The sequence below is a fragment of the Drosophila gunungcola genome (genome assembly GCF_025200985.1).
Source record: "Drosophila gunungcola strain Sukarami chromosome 2R unlocalized genomic scaffold, Dgunungcola_SK_2 000012F, whole genome shotgun sequence".
Lineage (NCBI taxonomy): Eukaryota > Metazoa > Arthropoda > Insecta > Diptera > Drosophilidae > Drosophila > Drosophila gunungcola.
In genome coordinates, this window is record NW_026453170.1 from 871,574 (window position 1) to 888,369 (window position 16,796).

Sequence of the window (16,796 nt, forward strand, 5' to 3'; positions counted from 1 at the left end):
TTAAAAATATTTTAAAAATTTTGTCTTTTACTGGAGCAAATGCGTGATGGTCCTGAAACCAATTTTACTGTATTAAGCAGCTCGAGCTGAAAAACTTTTGTTCTACCACTTTTTGGAAAGCCCGCTAGTTTAGCGGGAAAACGGAAAGGTGCGATCGTCATGAATCGACCATATTTGCAAAATAAAAAGAAAGAAAGACTTATTGATTAATTGACTCTTATTTGAAACTCTATTAAGGGTACACAAGTTAGGTGTTTATTTTCAAATTTAATTTGATATTTTCTGATGCCACCTCAATAAATAAGGTTTATTCAATTCAATTTTAGCATCCAAAAAGATAGCAAGAAACTGACGACCCCAACTGTTAAAAAAAATGCTGTGAAAATCGGACGGTCCCGGTGATGGTAAGCGTTTCCAGGGCTTTGAGCCTATTCGTCCTCTAAATGAATAATTATCACCTTATGCTGCCTACAATGTGGGGCTCATGGTTGCTGTTGATCAATCAAACTAATATTTCGTGTGTCAAAGCCGAGTTTATATTGTCGCAGCTGTACTTGAAAATACACATGTATTCTCATTTTAAGATTATCAAATAAGGCTTTTGGTATACGAACAAAAAAATTGTCTTAAAAACTTAACTAATTGCTTGTTGGCTTCGTTAATATTCGGTCTTCAAGATTATGTGATAAAGTGTGTTTTTTTATAATTATTTTATAACTAATCTTACAAACATTGGACGCCTATCTATACTGCATTAGTATACCGCCCTTGACTCAAGACTCGCCTTTCGCCGTTCTTTAAAAATAAACAAACATTTCACAAGTTATTAAGTTATTTCGAAATTAAGTTTAACTTGGTTAATAACGTCAGCAGATAAATATACCTGAACTCCAGATGGCGCTGCTTTCTTTTTCTTTGTAGCTCTTTCTTGGGGCACATTGCTTTTATACCCTTGCAGAGCGTATTATAATTTCAGTCAGATTTTTGCAACGCAGTAAAAGAGACATTTTCGACCCTATAAAGTATATATATCCTTGATCTCCATTACTAGGATGGTACATGTCCGTCTGCCCGTTTCTGCGCAAACTTGTCTCTCAGTTGTATAACGTTCCCAAAAGTTGTCTTCCTATTGCATGTAGTTTATAAGTCGAAACGAGCCGAATCGGACGGACAGACGGACGTAGCTAGATCGACTCTCCGACTCTAATGCTGACCAAAAATATATATATAATTTATAGGATCGGAAATGTCTGCTTCACAGCGTTGCAAACATTTGAGTGAAATTTTAATACCCTCTCCGAGAAGTAAAAATTATAACTTTGTTGTTGTTTAATGTTTATAATATTGTATCATATAGCTGACATAATGTTTATAATATTGTATCATATAGCTGACATAGAAACGATCGAATAATTGAGGCGTTGTTGAACATATAGGCTTAGTTGTTGTTAAACTGTTTATATTTAGTTCTTAACAGCTGCATGGGTTATATAAACTTGGGCTTGCCGAACCTTGCTTTGTTTCAAATCTTTCATGTCAAATCATAATAAACTCTACATTTGTTCAACCATCTGCTTTACGTAATATTACAAATCATTTTCTTAAAAAAAGCAGCTTGAGTTAAGAAACAATTTCGAAATTGCGTTCTAAAACCTCCAAAATGTATGGTTCGAGTATGTACTATAAGTCTAGCCAACATTCGCTCCTTTAATTGATCCAGCTACGGTCACTCCGCTTTCGATATGAATGTAGTCGCTCCGTTGGATTTCTCACATACACGGCCACACTGTAGCGTAAAAAACTAAAAAGAGAAGCAACAGCGTGAGGTGTAAATAATGTAAGACAATGCAATATTGTAAAGGCGACCAGCAAATAAGTGCAGTGCGTTCGACTTAAGCGAGATTGGAACGGCGGAAAAGCGATTGGCATTTCCTAGTCTGAAGCGCAATCGTGGAAAACGCAGCGCACGCACACACACACCCACGGTGCACACACATATGGACTGATATTTTTCGTCTACGTTTCAATTCGATTTTCGGAAATTTCACCTTCGCGTTGCTGTTTTTCGGCTATTTCAAACTTGTTTTCAGCTGTGCGCGCCCCGCCCTCCGCCCCCTTTCGTTCCGTTGGCAGCCGCTCACTTTTTAATTTGCTTACGTATTACGCTCGCGTGCCAATTCGCAGAGTAAATCGTGCAGTATCAACGCAGAAGCTGGCATAATTCCACGCACATAATTCAGCCACTGCCTTCCAGTTGCCCCCATGTCAGCTGTGAAACGTGTGTCGCTAAAAATAATACGGATCGGATCGCTGGAAATCGGTCGAAAAGCAGAGGAAAACGCAGTAGAAATGTGTGTCAAAAAGCAGCAGCAGGTGTATATGCAGTGTTCTATAGCGCTGCAACTCTGACTTTCTTTGTCTGTGTGTCTGTGTGTGTGTGTGTGTGTTTGTGCGTTGCAAAACATATGGCTGCAAATAAATAATAATAGTAAATAATACTTTGCAGATAAAGGACACTTCTGAGTGCCCAGCCAGAATGTCTTAAAAAACAGCCCCCGGAGATAGAGAATCGAAAAGAACGAAATCCAATGACAAATGTAACAACCGAAACGCACCAGCCGCCCTGAGGAAGCAGAAGAAAGTCCCCCAAGGGCAACCCACCACCCCCCAATTATTATTGTTTCACTTTCGTTTACTTTTTGACCCTCCGCTCGGGAACGTGGTTTCTTTTGCGACGTGCAATACTTTGTGGCCAAAGTCTTGCAACGTTCCAAAGGAGAGCAGCACGTGGAGCGACGAGTACGGCCGTAAAAATACCCAAGTCCGTGGCCACCAAGCTGCAGCGTCTCAAGGCCAAGGCGTCTGCGAGCCAGCACTACGGCGGCACCTACCGCAAGGCATCGTCTGTCGGCACCCAGAACCAGAATCACAACCACAGCGAGGGCGACAGGAGCTCGTCTTCATCTGCTGTCCACGGCGGCCACAACCATCAACGCGGTGGCGCCGTCGAGGAGCGTTACCTTGCTGTGGCGGACGTGGCCGAGAAGTCATATCAAAACAGCACCACCAACCAAAACAACAACAACAACTATAAGAAGTCAAACCACACCAGTGCCAATTACAACCACTCCAGCTACAATAACCACCCACAAAGCGCCACCACCAACCTGCCTTACCACACCCAGAGCCCGAACCCGACCAATAACAATATCCATGCGATGATGATGACCAAACAGAAGAACTCCCTGGCCGAGCGCCTCAACATTGGCGAGGAGGTGCGGGAACTGAAACTGGGCGCCACCTTCAACCCGAAGAACACCTCCACCGCCTTCCACACCATCAAATGTAAGTGTTGTCTGCGGGAATTCCCCCCTCTGTTTTGGGATTCCCATTCCCATACCCCAGCCAGAAATCACCCACAATTGCCCCGCCTTGCAGATGACTTCAAGCCAGCGAGCGTGGACACCAGCCGCATGGCATCCGTGGACGTGGGCTCCAACAATCAAGTTACTGTTATCGTGCCAAATTCAGGTGAGTGCATAAGATGTGGAAACGCCTTTCTATATACATATATGAAGAAGTGGTCATCACTTTGATGATTTAAGATCACAAGCGCTTTAAATTAGTGTGTGAAAGTAGACTAATCAACTCTTCCAAAATTTGAATATGGTACTGAAACACCAAAATGATATTTACTAATCGAATTTATATAAAAAAAAATATAAATATACAAAAATACATTAGTCCGGGCTTTTGTTTTACATTGCGCTTTGCTTTACACTTCTATGCCATCTTACAAAGCCAATGTAAAATTAACATTTCAAAATTATATCAATTAAAACTGAGCCAACCAAACCAAAGTTTTTAAGCAGTGGCTTTTTCATTTCGTTTTGTCTCTATAAATAATGTTTCTTTCGTTTATTGTTTGTTAGACTCCAAATTAACATGGATAACGGCAAAACATTTATTAATCAATTCCTTAGTGGTTATTCGAGTTTAAACAATATAACTTTACCAGCACTCAAACTGCAAATAGCTAGGCTTCCCCAGAGAAAAGCTGATCTTATTGGCAGTGCACCTGTTTGGTCGAGTGCACCTGTTCAAATGCATTAAACCAATAATGGAATGCTCCCCAAGAAGCTTAATTAAAAACAGATTTGGAGCAATCCAAAACACGTGCTTCAAGTCAAGTTTTTTAACACTCTGAGAAATGGGCACAAGCGTTCATTAAGGCTTACAAAACATGTTTAAAATTCCACTAGATATGGCATAAAATCATTTTGAGGGCAAACAACATATAAAGTTATAAAAGTAAGATTTCAGTTTAATTTGGTATTAAGATATTGTTATCCATTTTTGTAATTGCCAAATCTAACCCTTTTGATATTATTAAAATGTATCATAGTTTTGCTAGAATCTGCAAAAGCTTTTGCGGTCGCGTGATTCTATACAATAACGAATTAGGTTAAGTCGCACAAATCAGTTTATGTTTTATTAGATAATTACAGAACTAAATGAATAAATCAACAACATTATTGAAGCTAGGAATATCGAGTGGCAATCGATTAGCGGTTCGAAAGACCCCCAATTATAATGTAGGAGCCGACATTTGTATGGAACCATATCATAATAATAATTTAAAGATTATTAGCAAACATAGCTGTCTCTACTTCCCTTTTAAATGTTGCAGTATCCTGTTAAACTGCATTAAAATAGGTGTACAATCGCAGCTAGCTGTATGTAATTAATTTAAACCGAATATACGGTTTAACGATAATATTTGGATTTATTATAAAAGGAATACCAGTTGCAGTTATCATTAAACTATACAAATTAATGGCTAGCCCTGTGCAGTTTGTGATCTAAAAAAACGGCAGTTTCTTGACGAGTGGAAGAAAGACCAGCGGTAGAGCAAACACACACCAAATTACAAGCAGGCAAAATGCAGCCAAGCGTTCAAGTTTTTTCTCTCGGCTTCTCCACACTCGCACTATTTCGCTATGCTCTTTGTGGCCAGACATCGTCTGGGCCCTGACGACTGCGGTTGGGCTGTTGCTGGACCTCATTGCGGCTGACTTGGCTTGTGTAACGCTCCGTTGATTGCCAGCGACGAGTCGCCAAAGAGTTTTGGCGGCGGCGACGACAATAACAGCGGAATTTGGTCAAGTGTGGGTCTGAAAGTGGTTCAGTAACTGCCCCATCTGTCCCCCTCCTCCGCTCCCTTGGAATCAGACGGGCGCAGCCGAAAGCGCACAATATGCTGAACTAGTTTACAGTTTGGAATGGGCAAAGCCAGGCATTCCGTTCAACCTATCAATTTCTACACACATTTGGCGAACTTCAGTAACCACAACAAAGATAACCATATCGTGCACTCACAACCACCGTCAATCTGGTAGCATGTTTGATAGAGAAGAACAGCGAATTTAATCCGACATACCAACACTTCATAGAGTTTTAGCTTATTTACATTATTTTAAGAAGCCCAAAATACGGCTGACTAGGATTTGCTTTTCTGGTGATCAGATGTCCGAGCTGAAATCATTTAAGTTCTCCAATATGAATCAGAACTATTCTAATAGACTTTATATATTTAAATGAAATACTTAATACAAAAGTTTTGCGAAAGTAACATACTTTAACTATAATATTGGTATTTCTATCAGTAACAAATTGACAAATAGACAAGTTGACAGGTTGACATATGACCAATTGATCGATTTACGAAGGTTTTATGTTGAAAATTTATCAGGTTAAAATACAAGATTGAAGTTTTTTTTCTGCAATTCTAGGGAACCTCCCGAAAACAGGGGTGGCTTGCTTTAGAACTTATTAATGACTTTAAGGCCAACCGTTTTGGACTTTGAAATGTGTCAATTTTATAAAACTATGAACTTAACTTCTTATTGTCGGCAAAAATCTCCACTAGCGATCCCAAATTAAACATCATTGAACTGCCTTTCATGACGGCCGTTCCAGTAGCATTCAAAACTCTGCTTTTAATTTCCGTTAAACGTGTCACTAGGGCCATTATAGTGTTTACCTGTAGGACCACCACTTTATTTTAAAAGTAGTACATTCTCTGATAGAAGAGAAAAGACTCTTACCGACAATTAGAAAAGCGAACCGCATTTTAGACTTCACTTGGTGGCGTTTTGTGTCGGTTTGAGACAAACACCCACTTAATTATAAAAATGGCATGATAAATGCTATTATAACGTAAATTTTAAATTGTAAAGCATGATCTATAGATACAAACAAAATAAGATTGTGTTCCACGTAGCCATTTGTTTTTATAAAGCCGTCAAAAGTGCTGAAAATGCATTGCATATATGTATGATAACTGTCGGCTAAAGCCCAAGTATTGTTGTTAGTTGGAAACTGATTTGATCTTAAGACATTCATATTTTGCAATATTGATGTTGTACTTATTTCATTTAAGTTTTGAGATAAGCAGAGTATTAAACAAGGGAGATCGATATAGTCGAGTTTCCCGACTATTAGATACCCGTTACTCAGCCAACAGACTTCAAACTAAGTATTAGTGACTTATATAAGAAGTTTACGTGGTTTCAAATGAAACAAAAATGGGCATTAACTTGAAATGTGCTCTTTATTTCTAGATAGTTGGCGGTCATCCCATACTTTCAACTCTTCGCAAGATGTCTCTCATGGGGCACATGCCTGTTCTTAGAGATATTATGTTTACGTTTTTGTTAGTCACAGGCTTAATCATTTTTGGGCAATACGGAGGAGAACAATCAATGGGCGGTGGGCAGTAGGGTGCCACACAGCTCGGAGTGACACTCTTTTCGGAGTTTCCGGGAATGCATCTGGGAAACACGCAGGGATCTGGACAAAAGGGTTGCCAACAAGTCGGCGGCAACTGGCAGGCAGGCGGCTTGCATGGTGGATAGCACCATGGCGGGACGCATTTGGGATCGCAATTGGGTAGTATGCAAGGATAACAGTAGGGTGGCTGGCAAATCGTGGGGCAGAACGGCATGTAGCACCAGGGAAAGTAGGTGCCATCGGGGTATACAAGCTCGTAGGATGGGTGGGGCGGAGGATGAAATTCTGGACCTTTAGCGCGTGATGGAGGTGGTGGTTTTGGTTTTGGTTTCGGTTTTGGTTTTGCGCATGGGTAACATGAGGGTAGATACGTGGGCGGCTTGGGACACAATGTTTCCACTTTCTTAGTTAGTGACCTAAATAAGAAGCATCGTCGTGACGATGTGGTGTAGACCTCTTCGAGAGCTTTTCCCAGAGATGGCACCCATTGGGATCCATACTTTTTTCCAGAATTTGCTTCAGCAATGGCGCTTATCAGATCCGATGTAAGTTTCTTTAATTTGAGATGATCCTGCGAACTGCTCAGCTGAACGCCAACCAAACCTAGATACCATGAAAAGTAGATACGATTATACTTTTGACGATGCAAACTAATCTAATTTTTAAATGTTGTCTCGCAATCTTTGATACAAATGTTCATTGACGGTCCCACAAAAAAAGTTTTGGAAAAGACTTACATATTAAAAGCAATAATCGCCAAATAGCTCTGTTCATTTCAATAGTTTTAAAGCAACTTAAAAAATATATGTACTTGCATCCAAAATAAAACCACTTGTACCTTAGCTAATTAGTTTTAAAATAGAACTGAATTATAACGATATGCTATGCTTGAAAACCAATCTAATTAACCAACCAGTCTTCTAAAGTTTAATACATTTATATAACCGGTACTTCTTGAGCGTTTTTAATTGCACTAAAGATTTAGCTTGGTCAAATGAACGATACGCATAGTTCTGTAACTATATAATAATATCTTAGTAAAGGAAAGTGCGAAAGAAAATATTTTAAATATTGGTGATGTAGGCTGGTAGAGTAAGAAGTCCAACTTTCTCGCGGTGAAAATACATTCAGTCATCTCAATCCGATACTCCGTTCAAAAGATATTCGATGAACAAGATTTGGACGGCATTTTTCATAATAACCATTATAGAATTTAGAAATTTTGGAGTTAAAGATAAAATTGTCACTTTATTCTTACCTCGACAAGAGGAGTTTTTATTTGGTAAAGAAATAAAGAAAACTTCGGCCTGACGTAGTTTGTAAGGTATACAAAAACACAATATTTAAATAAAATACTTTTGTATTTGTAGTACAATTTGTATGCGTACATGTAAAAACCATGAAGCCATGTCCGCTGAATTTTTTAATCGTTCCTATGGCAGCTATATGATATCGAGTTCTGAACTAGAAAACCATGAATATTTTTCGATGTATTAAATAAAATTGACAAACAGCGACATTATAATTTTTAAAATATATTTTTTTTCGATTGTTTCCTTTGGGAGCCTCACAATATTGTTGCGTATCTAATCCTGGATTTCTTGGGTTTCCTGTTCTGATTCAAACAGTTTGACAAGCATTTGGTTTTCGTTTTTTTTATACTTTACCGAAATTATTTTGCTACTCCAATTGGATACAATATTGTAGTTAGTTTGAGTGAATTAAATCTTTTTCTTTATATAGTTTCTAAATTTATCAAATATATGACTTTTCATATTCCCGAAATGATAAAAGGTCGATGAAAAAATAATGGAGAGTCTCTAGTAAATTTCGGAAAAGGAACTATGTTTTTATTGACCAAAAGCCGCATTGCGAATGGTTTAAAAAGCACTAAACCTTAATCAATTTGGTCCATATCACCTTTAAACTCAGAACATAAATGCTATCATTTCTTTCTTTAGAAATGGTTAAATTTTGACTTAAGATAGATATCGATGTTAATACGATTTTTTAACTTCCTTACTTAAAACTTTTGAAATATATTTATTTCATAAAATAAATGAGATCATATCCACCCACCTGTTTGACAACAAAAAGCCAACTTAAGAAATGTTTTTTTTTCGTCTTTAATTATGCTTGACTTGCAAAACTAAGAAATTTCTGGGAGAAATGCTTTCACTATCACTTAATTTTATATACAATTTCTTCCAAAACAATAGTTTCATTAAAAAAACAGTGATTTGTCGATTTAGTTATTTAAAACAAAAGAAACAGACTTATGGACCACAAAAACTTATTTATAAAATTTTGGCTAGCTTTATTTATACAGAACTCTAAATGAATTAGTCAACAAAAAAAATAGAACAAGTAGTAATGGAGACACAAGACTGGCACTGGATTACAAACAGGGAGTAAAGAGTTCCCGATTATATGATACCCATTACTCAGCTAGCCAAATTAATTAAAAAATAAGGAAATCAAAGTCTATTGCTCCGATTATTATATACTCTTTACTTAGCTTATCAATTTCAAAATAAATTTCTCTATAACGTATAAAATTATGTTTCGAATTAAAAACATTTTAAAGTATCGATATATCTTGAACAAATAAACTTATACCACCATATAAGTGGCCTCTACATCTCTATCGCAAAGCCAAATTTGTTTTCAAAAATCAACAAACTTGTGTTACCTGACTATTTGAATAAACCTTAATATGAGTAACTGGCTCTTAGTAATTGTTGTACTGCGTTTATCTTGCAGAAAGTTCCGGTGTGCCTCATACAGTTTATAAGGGTAATCAAAGGGAGTATGCAAAGGAGTGCTTGATGATCTATGACAAGGAGACGGGTGCTATCACAATAGAAAAGCTGCATCACAACATTCAAGTGAAGAAGACAAGGTGGGTTTTAACTAGTTGATTTCTGAGTAAGCTATTAACTATTTTCGTACCTGCAGAAGCGAAGTACCAACAAGCCAGTCCTGCTGCCAGCTCAGAATGTGCCCGTCAACATGGGACATGGCCAGGGGCACAGTCAGGTCATCAACGGAGCTGGAGCGGCACCAATATCAGTTTCCGGGCACGGATCCGGATCGGCACCCAAAATGGAGAACAGCACCATGCGAATCTCATCGAAGACGAAGGTTTCTACGGGCAGCCGTCGCAATAATATAAGTAAGTAACAAAATAATTGTTCAGATAAACAAAGAACGTATATAACATAGAATCTTCAAAGGTTTTAGATAATTTGGTTAGGTTAGGCCGACTTAGTCCTGGATAGGTCCGTTGTGACTTAGATAAGTTTAAATTTTGGTAATTATTATTATTATTTGACGTTCGGTTTGTTGGCCCATGTCTCTAGAGTTTCAGAAATTAGGTAATTGCATCTTTTTAATTATATAAGCGATTTTTTTTTTGAATTAGACAAATATTGCAGGAAGTACTATTTTTTATATATACATTCTTTGTTGAGTTGATGTTCTATCCTTGAATAATTTTGAACATGTTTTATTAATATTTATGTAATCTGCGAATTCGTGAGTTTATTGTTAATTTTTTGTTTTGTTCATTTTGCTTTCCTTTTTTTTGTTTCCATTACGTGTTGAACAAATTTAATTTCACTTTTACCTTACCCTAAGTTTTGAAAAATTTCAAAGTTTTAAAATACTACTACTCAAAAATAAGTCTAACTGAAATACAATTGTGTGGCAATTCCATTGCTCCATTGCTTCCACTGCTGTTTGGCATATAAACTAGAATAAATTAAAGGTAATTTGAACCCTTAAAATTTTCAGTTGACTTTAAGCCACGCAATTCGCCCATGCAGCAGAGCTCACCATCGCGTCCAGTGCCAGTCCATCGCAGCCCCCAATCTGCGCCAGCGTATGTGAATCCCAAAGTCATTTTGACGACTTCTAATAAATGCTTTTAACCTCTCAGTTGGGATGCAAACAACGCACAGCAGACGTTGCCGAGCATTCCCATGATCACCGACGACGATGACTTTGGGCTGAGGGCGGCCCTGCACAGCAGCGGGCAGGCGAATACCTCAGGCTCCTCGACCGGTTCGGCGGCGGGCCAGCCGGACTTCGGGTCAACGACCTCGTCGTCGCACATGGGCAAGCAGCGGCAGGCTCCCCAGCACGGCCATGGCAAGCGCCAGCAGATGCACCAGCGGGCAAGTCCACCGATGGCCCAGCAACAGCAGCTGCATCAACAGCACCACCAACATTCATCGAGCTATGGACGTGGCTTCAACGGCGGTCACAACCACGCACAACAGCAGCAGCATCAGCAGCATCAACAGCAGCAGCAGCAGCAGCGGCACTCGCCACAGCAGCACCAGCAGCAGCGCCCTTCGGCCTACGGCCACGGCAACAGCATGCCCATGGACTTGGATGCGAACAGGGAGCATGAACTGACCTCGCAGTCCGTGGCGCAAGCGGCTGCCGCGTTGGAACAGGTAGGTTCGCAGTCAGATTCCGTGTGAAGTAGTCCTAAATTGGGGATTCGGTCACTTGCAGCAAATTGGCGGTGCATTGAGTGCCTCGAGCTCCAGCTCCGAGTCGGATTCCAGCGACAGTGACAGCGGCAGCGACTCTGACGATAGCACTGAGGACGACCGCCCCATGCAAAGGCAGCAGCCGGATCTGGAGCAGCATCATCACCAACAACAGCAGCAGCCAGCGCAGGTGTATCAAAACCAGCACCACCAGCAGCAGCAGCAGATGTCGCAACAGCATCTGAACCAGCTGCCCAACCTGGGCCTGGGATCCATATCACCAGCCTACGGCGGCAGTCATCAACAACAGCAGCAGATGCATCACCACCAGCAGCAGCAACAGCAGCAGAAGCAACAGTCCGGCAATTATGCGTCCAATGGTGGCTTTCCAAACGATTTGCTACAGAACGATCTGCAATTGTCGTCAAATTCGTCCGATGATGATGACGATTAGCTGCTTTAGGTTTGATCTAAATCGCCTTTATTTGACAAAACCAACGACAAGAAGAGCAACAACAATTATTGATATTCTGCCTATATGCGTGTAATTAATTTCCAATTATTGAGGGGTGATTTTACTTGCTAGTGAAATTTTTATAAATAAATTCTTAGTTGTACACCACAATATACACAAACATATATTAATTAATTTTAAACATTAATTTTAGACCTTCCAAATGTGCTGGAAAACATTAAATTAAATCAAGAAAAGAAAAATCAAATCAAAAACACACAAATCACAATTTAAACCTATCTTTGTCAATATATATTAATTTTAAATACAATACGAAATTAAGGTTATGTGAAAACTGTTGAAAGTCCTAAAGAAGATCGCACGCAAATACATATAAACCAACAATAACCAACAGAAGAAATAGACGATGTAGACGAAGCAACTACGGAAATTATTTAGTTTTTAATAAGAACAATGAAAATCTTAAAAATTATTTTTAAGTTTTCAAGAAAAAAGTGACCACGCAGATTTTTGCCATTAATTACACATTTAAATCTAAGCCGTATAATCATTTTAAAATATTCAGTACCAAAAGCGAAAGAAACTTTTTCAAACAAAATTTTCAAGTTTTATTTTGTTTTCCCTTATTTCGCTCTTTTGTAGTCACGCTTAATTTTATCGTTGGCAATTTATTTAATATTTTCAAAAATTAAAAACCTATTTAAATGTTCATTTTTGATTAATTTGTTAGATATATTTATCACGAATGTATTTTAGCCCCTTATCTTTATTAGTTACATATTTGTGCGGTATGAAGACATTTATGTTTTTAGCTCATGTTTTATTTGAATTTATTTGTAGTTCTTTAATTATTTTTTAATGCATATTATTACGATTTTGTTATGAGCTTGCAATAGTTAAAAGCAACGAAAGAAAATAAATGTGAATCGAAAGAACCGGCCTGGTGAAAACCATTATTGTTTTATGTTTCCCCCAGATACCCCAAAGATTTGTTACAATGCTGAGCAGTATAATTTACTCACTCAAAACACAACTCCTTCCATATGTGAGCGTGCACGAAGTCCAGAAACACACTTACTAACATTATCACTATTTGATTTGCCAAAACAACAATGAATTGTATTTATGAAGTACCATCCACGAAAAAAACGACCAATATCTGAGAAACAGTCAGAGCGAAATGGAGATAATACCAATTATTTTTTGTACACTCTACATTAAAATATGTCTAGGATTAAATTGTTTTTCGGGATAGGAGGTGTTTTTTGAGAAATTCACTCTTTTGCGCACCACAATTGAGCATCAATACCAACACCTAACAATTACAAACAAATCAACATTAACTTAACGAAAACAACAAAATGATTCAGATAATCATAAGCACAATATACATATGCAAAGAATCTAGAACTAATTATATAACTAATTCTATAAAAAATCCGAAAATGCCTAAGATCACAATGAAATCAAGCAAGTAACTTAGTCTAATTGGTAAGCAAATATATATATATTATATACAAACATGCATGTACACGACTTTGTATACAAAAACTACGGGAATATTACTTTCAGTTAAATTAGTTCTAATATCGACCATTAAACAGTCAACAAATCAAATAAAACTACTAAAAGTGTTTTCAATATATTTTTTTTGGGAAGGATAAGGAAAACATAGCGAAAATTAAGTCACCGATTAGAACATAGTGTTTTAAATTAGCCATGGAAAGCATCGTTTTCCAAAAGGACGACCTCCACAGTTGCACCAAAAACGGGATATGTTAAAAAAAAATTTTAACGAAAACTTTCAAACTGTTTTAAACGATCAATATGAGTACATTATCTAAAAGTGTTTATACATGCACTATATACATACATTATCTAAAAGTGTTTATACATGCACTTTTAGATAATCTACTCATATTGATAGTTTAAATACATTATTATTTATATCATCTTTGTCAATTTTGTTCAAATGGACTTGACATTTTAAAGACGAATTTTAAGAAAGTTGTTCTTTAAAAATATGAAAAAAGTTTTTGTATTTCAAAGTCACTAGTGAGGGTATGCCTTTCAATAATGGTTACATATTGTTGGTAAAAGATAATGTAATTACATTTTCGTAAACCTCACTTCGTCGACTTATACTTCAGAACGAAGATTAAAATATTGGTTGAATACGCAATTGATTTCGCAGAACACAATTATTGCGTACTTTTAAGTTCTATTGGGCGAAAAGATTAAAAGTAAATGCTTTATTTCAAATAGTCCTGGTGATCCGATTAAGAATACTTTGAGGGTGTAAAAGAGTCGTCTTTCTGAAGTATTCTACATCTCTTGCGCATTTAATTTCTAGTACATTTTCCGGTGCCAGTTGGTATGTTTAACCGGTCGACCAACGGTCACACTGATAAGTTCCTCGCGGATTGCGTTGTATCAACAGGTGCTAATTAATTGGCCAAAATCCTCGAAATGGGTGACGTTACAGGACTCAGTAATGCCGAAGCCGACGAGCTGTGCCAGAAGCCGGAAGCGTCCACCAAGGTGAGTCACTCCCAGGCGGAGCAGCGCCACACCTTGGAGTGCCACTAACCCACTGTCGATGCAGGACTTCCTGTTCCAGCAAACCATGTACCGCATCAAGGACCCGCGCCGGTCGCTGCCCTTCTACACGGGCGTCCTCGGCATGACTTGCTGGTGAAACTGGACTTCCCCGAGGCCAAGTTCTCGCTGTACTTCATGGGGTAAGTCGACTGCTCCGGCTTATCTAAATACGTGAGATTCGCCGGTGATATCAGCTCAATTGCCTTCTTATCCGCCGCAGCTACGAGAACCCAGCCGATGTGCCCAAGGATCCCAAGGAGCGCCGCAGCTGGGCGTTGAGCCGCAAGGCTACCATCGAGCTGACCCAGTAAGTGAATTTTAAAACATACATACTACGTATACATATATAAATAAGGACTGCTTCGGTATTCAATGCCCGTGAATTGGATTTCAATTGGTCTCTTTTCCCATTGCAAACACGAGGGCCACATTGTTTTATCACTTAGGCCAGAAACTAGACTATGAGAATGACAACTCATAGTCTAGTTTCTAATCCCCAGCTAAGCTAAAGGCATTTTATTATATCTTGGGGAAGCTAATTTTTCCAAAATACCCATTAATTGTAATGCATGGTAGTTCAAAAAAAAAAAAAAACAAAATCGTAGGTAATTAATGAGACAAAAAAATGAACTTCCAAATTATATAAATTCTTGCAACTCAAAGATACTTTTTCAAAATCTTATAAAAACCAAACAAAAGGTCTATTTAACCTTTATAAGAAGTATGCAAATAATTAATTTAAAATATATTATTGTTTCATTGCTGAAATTTAAGCAAGCTGAATTTTGTATAAACAGCTGAAAGAATTTGAGTATATTTCTGCTGAATTTTCAGCAATTCAGAGATTCAGACGTGTCGGGAACATCCAGATGGTCTTTTATCACTATGATCGGCGGTAACCGACCATAACAAGTTATACACCAATCGAAACAGTGTGGCTAATAAAATATTATGTGCATACCAAGACTTTATAATAACAAATTGGTTCGAAAAAAAGAGCAGGGGAAACGCAAATTTAGAAAATTTTAGCTGTTAGACATGATTTTTAAAAATGCTCAACTTTTTTAACCGATTTGCAATCTTGCGAATTTTATTTACAATACTTAATCTTGTCGAAAGAATTAGTTATTAAAACCTTGCAGAAGATTTTATAATTTCAGTCAGATGTTTTTAAAGTTGTGAAGGAAACATTTTCGATCTAGTCATGTCCGTCCGTCCGTCCGTTTTAAAGCTATCTTCATAAAAAGTTTTCTTCCTGTTGCAGATAGTATATGAGTCGGAACAAGCCATATGAAGAATTGGGAAAAAAGTAAAACACATTATATCTGTGCCGTTTTAAATTTTTTTTGTAGTTCTTGGATGTTTAGTAATAGTTTATTGTTTCAGAACTCCGGTTTAGATTTGACTTAAATCGGAAGACTTATATCATATAGCTCCCATGGGAGCAATCGGAGAATTACAAAAATTAAACTAAAAATAAATGTTAGCCTCTCTTATTTTCCATTTTCTCTTTAATTTTTATGGACATACTAATAGGTTATTGATTAAGAATTAAGGTACGATTAAAAAATTGAGCCATCATCCAAAAATTCAGATTTTTTAAAGATGAAAATTTTAAAGCCTTAGTCGGTTTTACTAGAATAATTTTTGTTGTATAGAAAAAAGTGTTTTAAACGCGTTAATCTTATCTTACTTAGCACGAAATTGGTTTGTAGTATTTTGTTTCGTATCTATTTTGAATTAGTCCGTTCGTTCCTTTATTGGCCCGTTTTCTATCAGCTCTAGCGATCTCGCTTTGAACGCCCCTTGGTGTCGTAAGGGCCACTTGTTTGTTATTTTGTTAAAAAGTGCGATCGTCACAACTTTTTATCTCGTTAAGAGGTGTTTTTGATTGTTTAAAGATAGGTTATATTGGCGATTCATTTACTGACTAGCTTGTGATTACCCTTAGCAACTGGGGCACTGAGAGCGACCCGGATCAGAGCTACCACACCGGCAACAGCGATCCCCGTGGCTTCGGGCACATTGGACTCATGGTACCCGATGTGTACGCCGCCTGCCAGCGGTAAGTAGTGACTAAAACAATGTGTCATTCCTGCAATTATCGTGTTCTGCAGCTTCCAGGAGCTTGGCGTTGATTTCGTGAAGAAGCCCGACGATGGCCGCATGAAGGGCCTGGCCTTTATCAAGGACCCCGACGGCTACTGGATCGAGATCTTCAATGCCCACGTCGTCTAGATTGGCTGGCAATTAGTCTTTTTAATTTTGTTAAATGTGCATCACTGTTCCTTAATTGCCTGCACCACATCTGAACCGACGAGGGGAGCCTCCAAAACAGAGTCAATAAAATAAATGCGAAGTCGCCAAACAATTGGGCTGTGGACCTCATTCACCGGTGTTGTGTGCACCTGTCGCAGCTGCTGCAG

The 16,796-nt window shown here is 38.1% G+C and overlaps 4 protein-coding genes across 8 annotated transcripts; 2 read left to right on the forward strand and 2 right to left on the reverse strand.

The window, feature by feature from the left end:
- The first annotated feature begins 1,751 nt into the window (after window positions 1-1,751).
- On the forward strand, window positions 1,752-12,704 carry LOC128255745 (ell-associated factor Eaf). Of its 5 annotated transcripts, none has more exons than XM_052985478.1 (8): window positions 1,752-1,881; window positions 2,507-3,345; window positions 3,439-3,531; window positions 9,556-9,698; window positions 9,754-9,967; window positions 10,588-10,675; window positions 10,733-11,255; window positions 11,317-12,704. In XM_052985478.1, the coding sequence occupies exons 2-8, from the start codon at window positions 3,219-3,221 to the stop codon at window positions 11,746-11,748; spliced, it is 1,620 nt and encodes a 539-aa protein (XP_052841438.1). In that variant the 5' UTR covers window positions 1,752-1,881; window positions 2,507-3,218; the 3' UTR covers window positions 11,749-12,704. The 5 variants fall into 5 exon arrangements, with proteins under 5 accessions (XP_052841438.1, XP_052841436.1, XP_052841439.1 ...); XM_052985476.1 differs by having other exon boundaries at window positions 1,752-1,837; XM_052985479.1 differs by lacking the exon at window positions 1,752-1,881 and adding an exon at window positions 2,212-2,351.
- LOC128255758 (uncharacterized) lies at window positions 5,576-6,322 on the reverse strand. Its single transcript, XM_052985495.1, has 2 exons — window positions 6,108-6,322; window positions 5,576-6,057 (listed from the first exon to the last, which is right to left on the reverse strand). Exons 1-2 carry the CDS (start codon window positions 6,130-6,132, stop codon window positions 5,888-5,890), a joined length of 195 nt encoding a protein of 64 aa, XP_052841455.1. The 5' UTR covers window positions 6,133-6,322; the 3' UTR covers window positions 5,576-5,887.
- On the reverse strand, window positions 6,595-7,596 carry LOC128255752 (uncharacterized). Its single transcript, XM_052985489.1, has 2 exons — window positions 7,530-7,596; window positions 6,595-7,395 (listed from the first exon to the last, which is right to left on the reverse strand). Exons 1-2 carry the CDS (start codon window positions 7,564-7,566, stop codon window positions 6,635-6,637), a joined length of 798 nt encoding a protein of 265 aa, XP_052841449.1. The 5' UTR covers window positions 7,567-7,596; the 3' UTR covers window positions 6,595-6,634.
- Window positions 12,705-14,130: 1,426 nt separating the features above from the next.
- Window positions 14,131-16,741, forward strand: LOC128255762 (lactoylglutathione lyase). The gene is given in 6 exon segments (XM_052985505.1): window positions 14,131-14,310; window positions 14,375-14,456; window positions 14,459-14,510; window positions 14,591-14,677; window positions 16,322-16,435; window positions 16,488-16,741. Coding segments are annotated over 6 exon segments (528 nt in total). The 5' UTR covers window positions 14,131-14,238; the 3' UTR covers window positions 16,609-16,741.
- Window positions 16,742-16,796: the final 55 nt, after the last annotated feature.

Excerpts from the sequence above, each read along its gene's own strand:
- LOC128255745 (XM_052985478.1), top strand. The coding sequence starts at position 3,219 with ATGATGATGACCAAACAGAAGAACTCCCTGGCCGAGCGCCTCAACATT. Across the intron at positions 3,346-3,438 it reads CGCCTTCCACACCATCAAAT|ATGACTTCAAGCCAGCGAGC; the intron begins GTAAGTGTTGTC and ends CCCGCCTTGCAG. Across the intron at positions 11,256-11,316 it reads CGGCTGCCGCGTTGGAACAG|CAAATTGGCGGTGCATTGAG; the intron begins GTAGGTTCGCAG and ends GGTCACTTGCAG.
- LOC128255752 (XM_052985489.1), bottom strand. The coding sequence starts at position 7,566 with ATGAACAGAGCTATTTGGCGATTATTGCTTTTAATAT. Across the intron at positions 7,396-7,529 it reads GCGATTATTGCTTTTAATAT|GTTTGGTTGGCGTTCAGCTG; the intron begins GTAAGTCTTTTC and ends CATGGTATCTAG.
- LOC128255758 (XM_052985495.1), bottom strand. The coding sequence starts at position 6,132 with ATGCGGTTCGCTTTTCTAATTGTCG. Across the intron at positions 6,058-6,107 it reads GTTCGCTTTTCTAATTGTCG|TGGTGGTCCTACAGGTAAAC; the intron begins GTAAGAGTCTTT and ends TTTAAAATAAAG.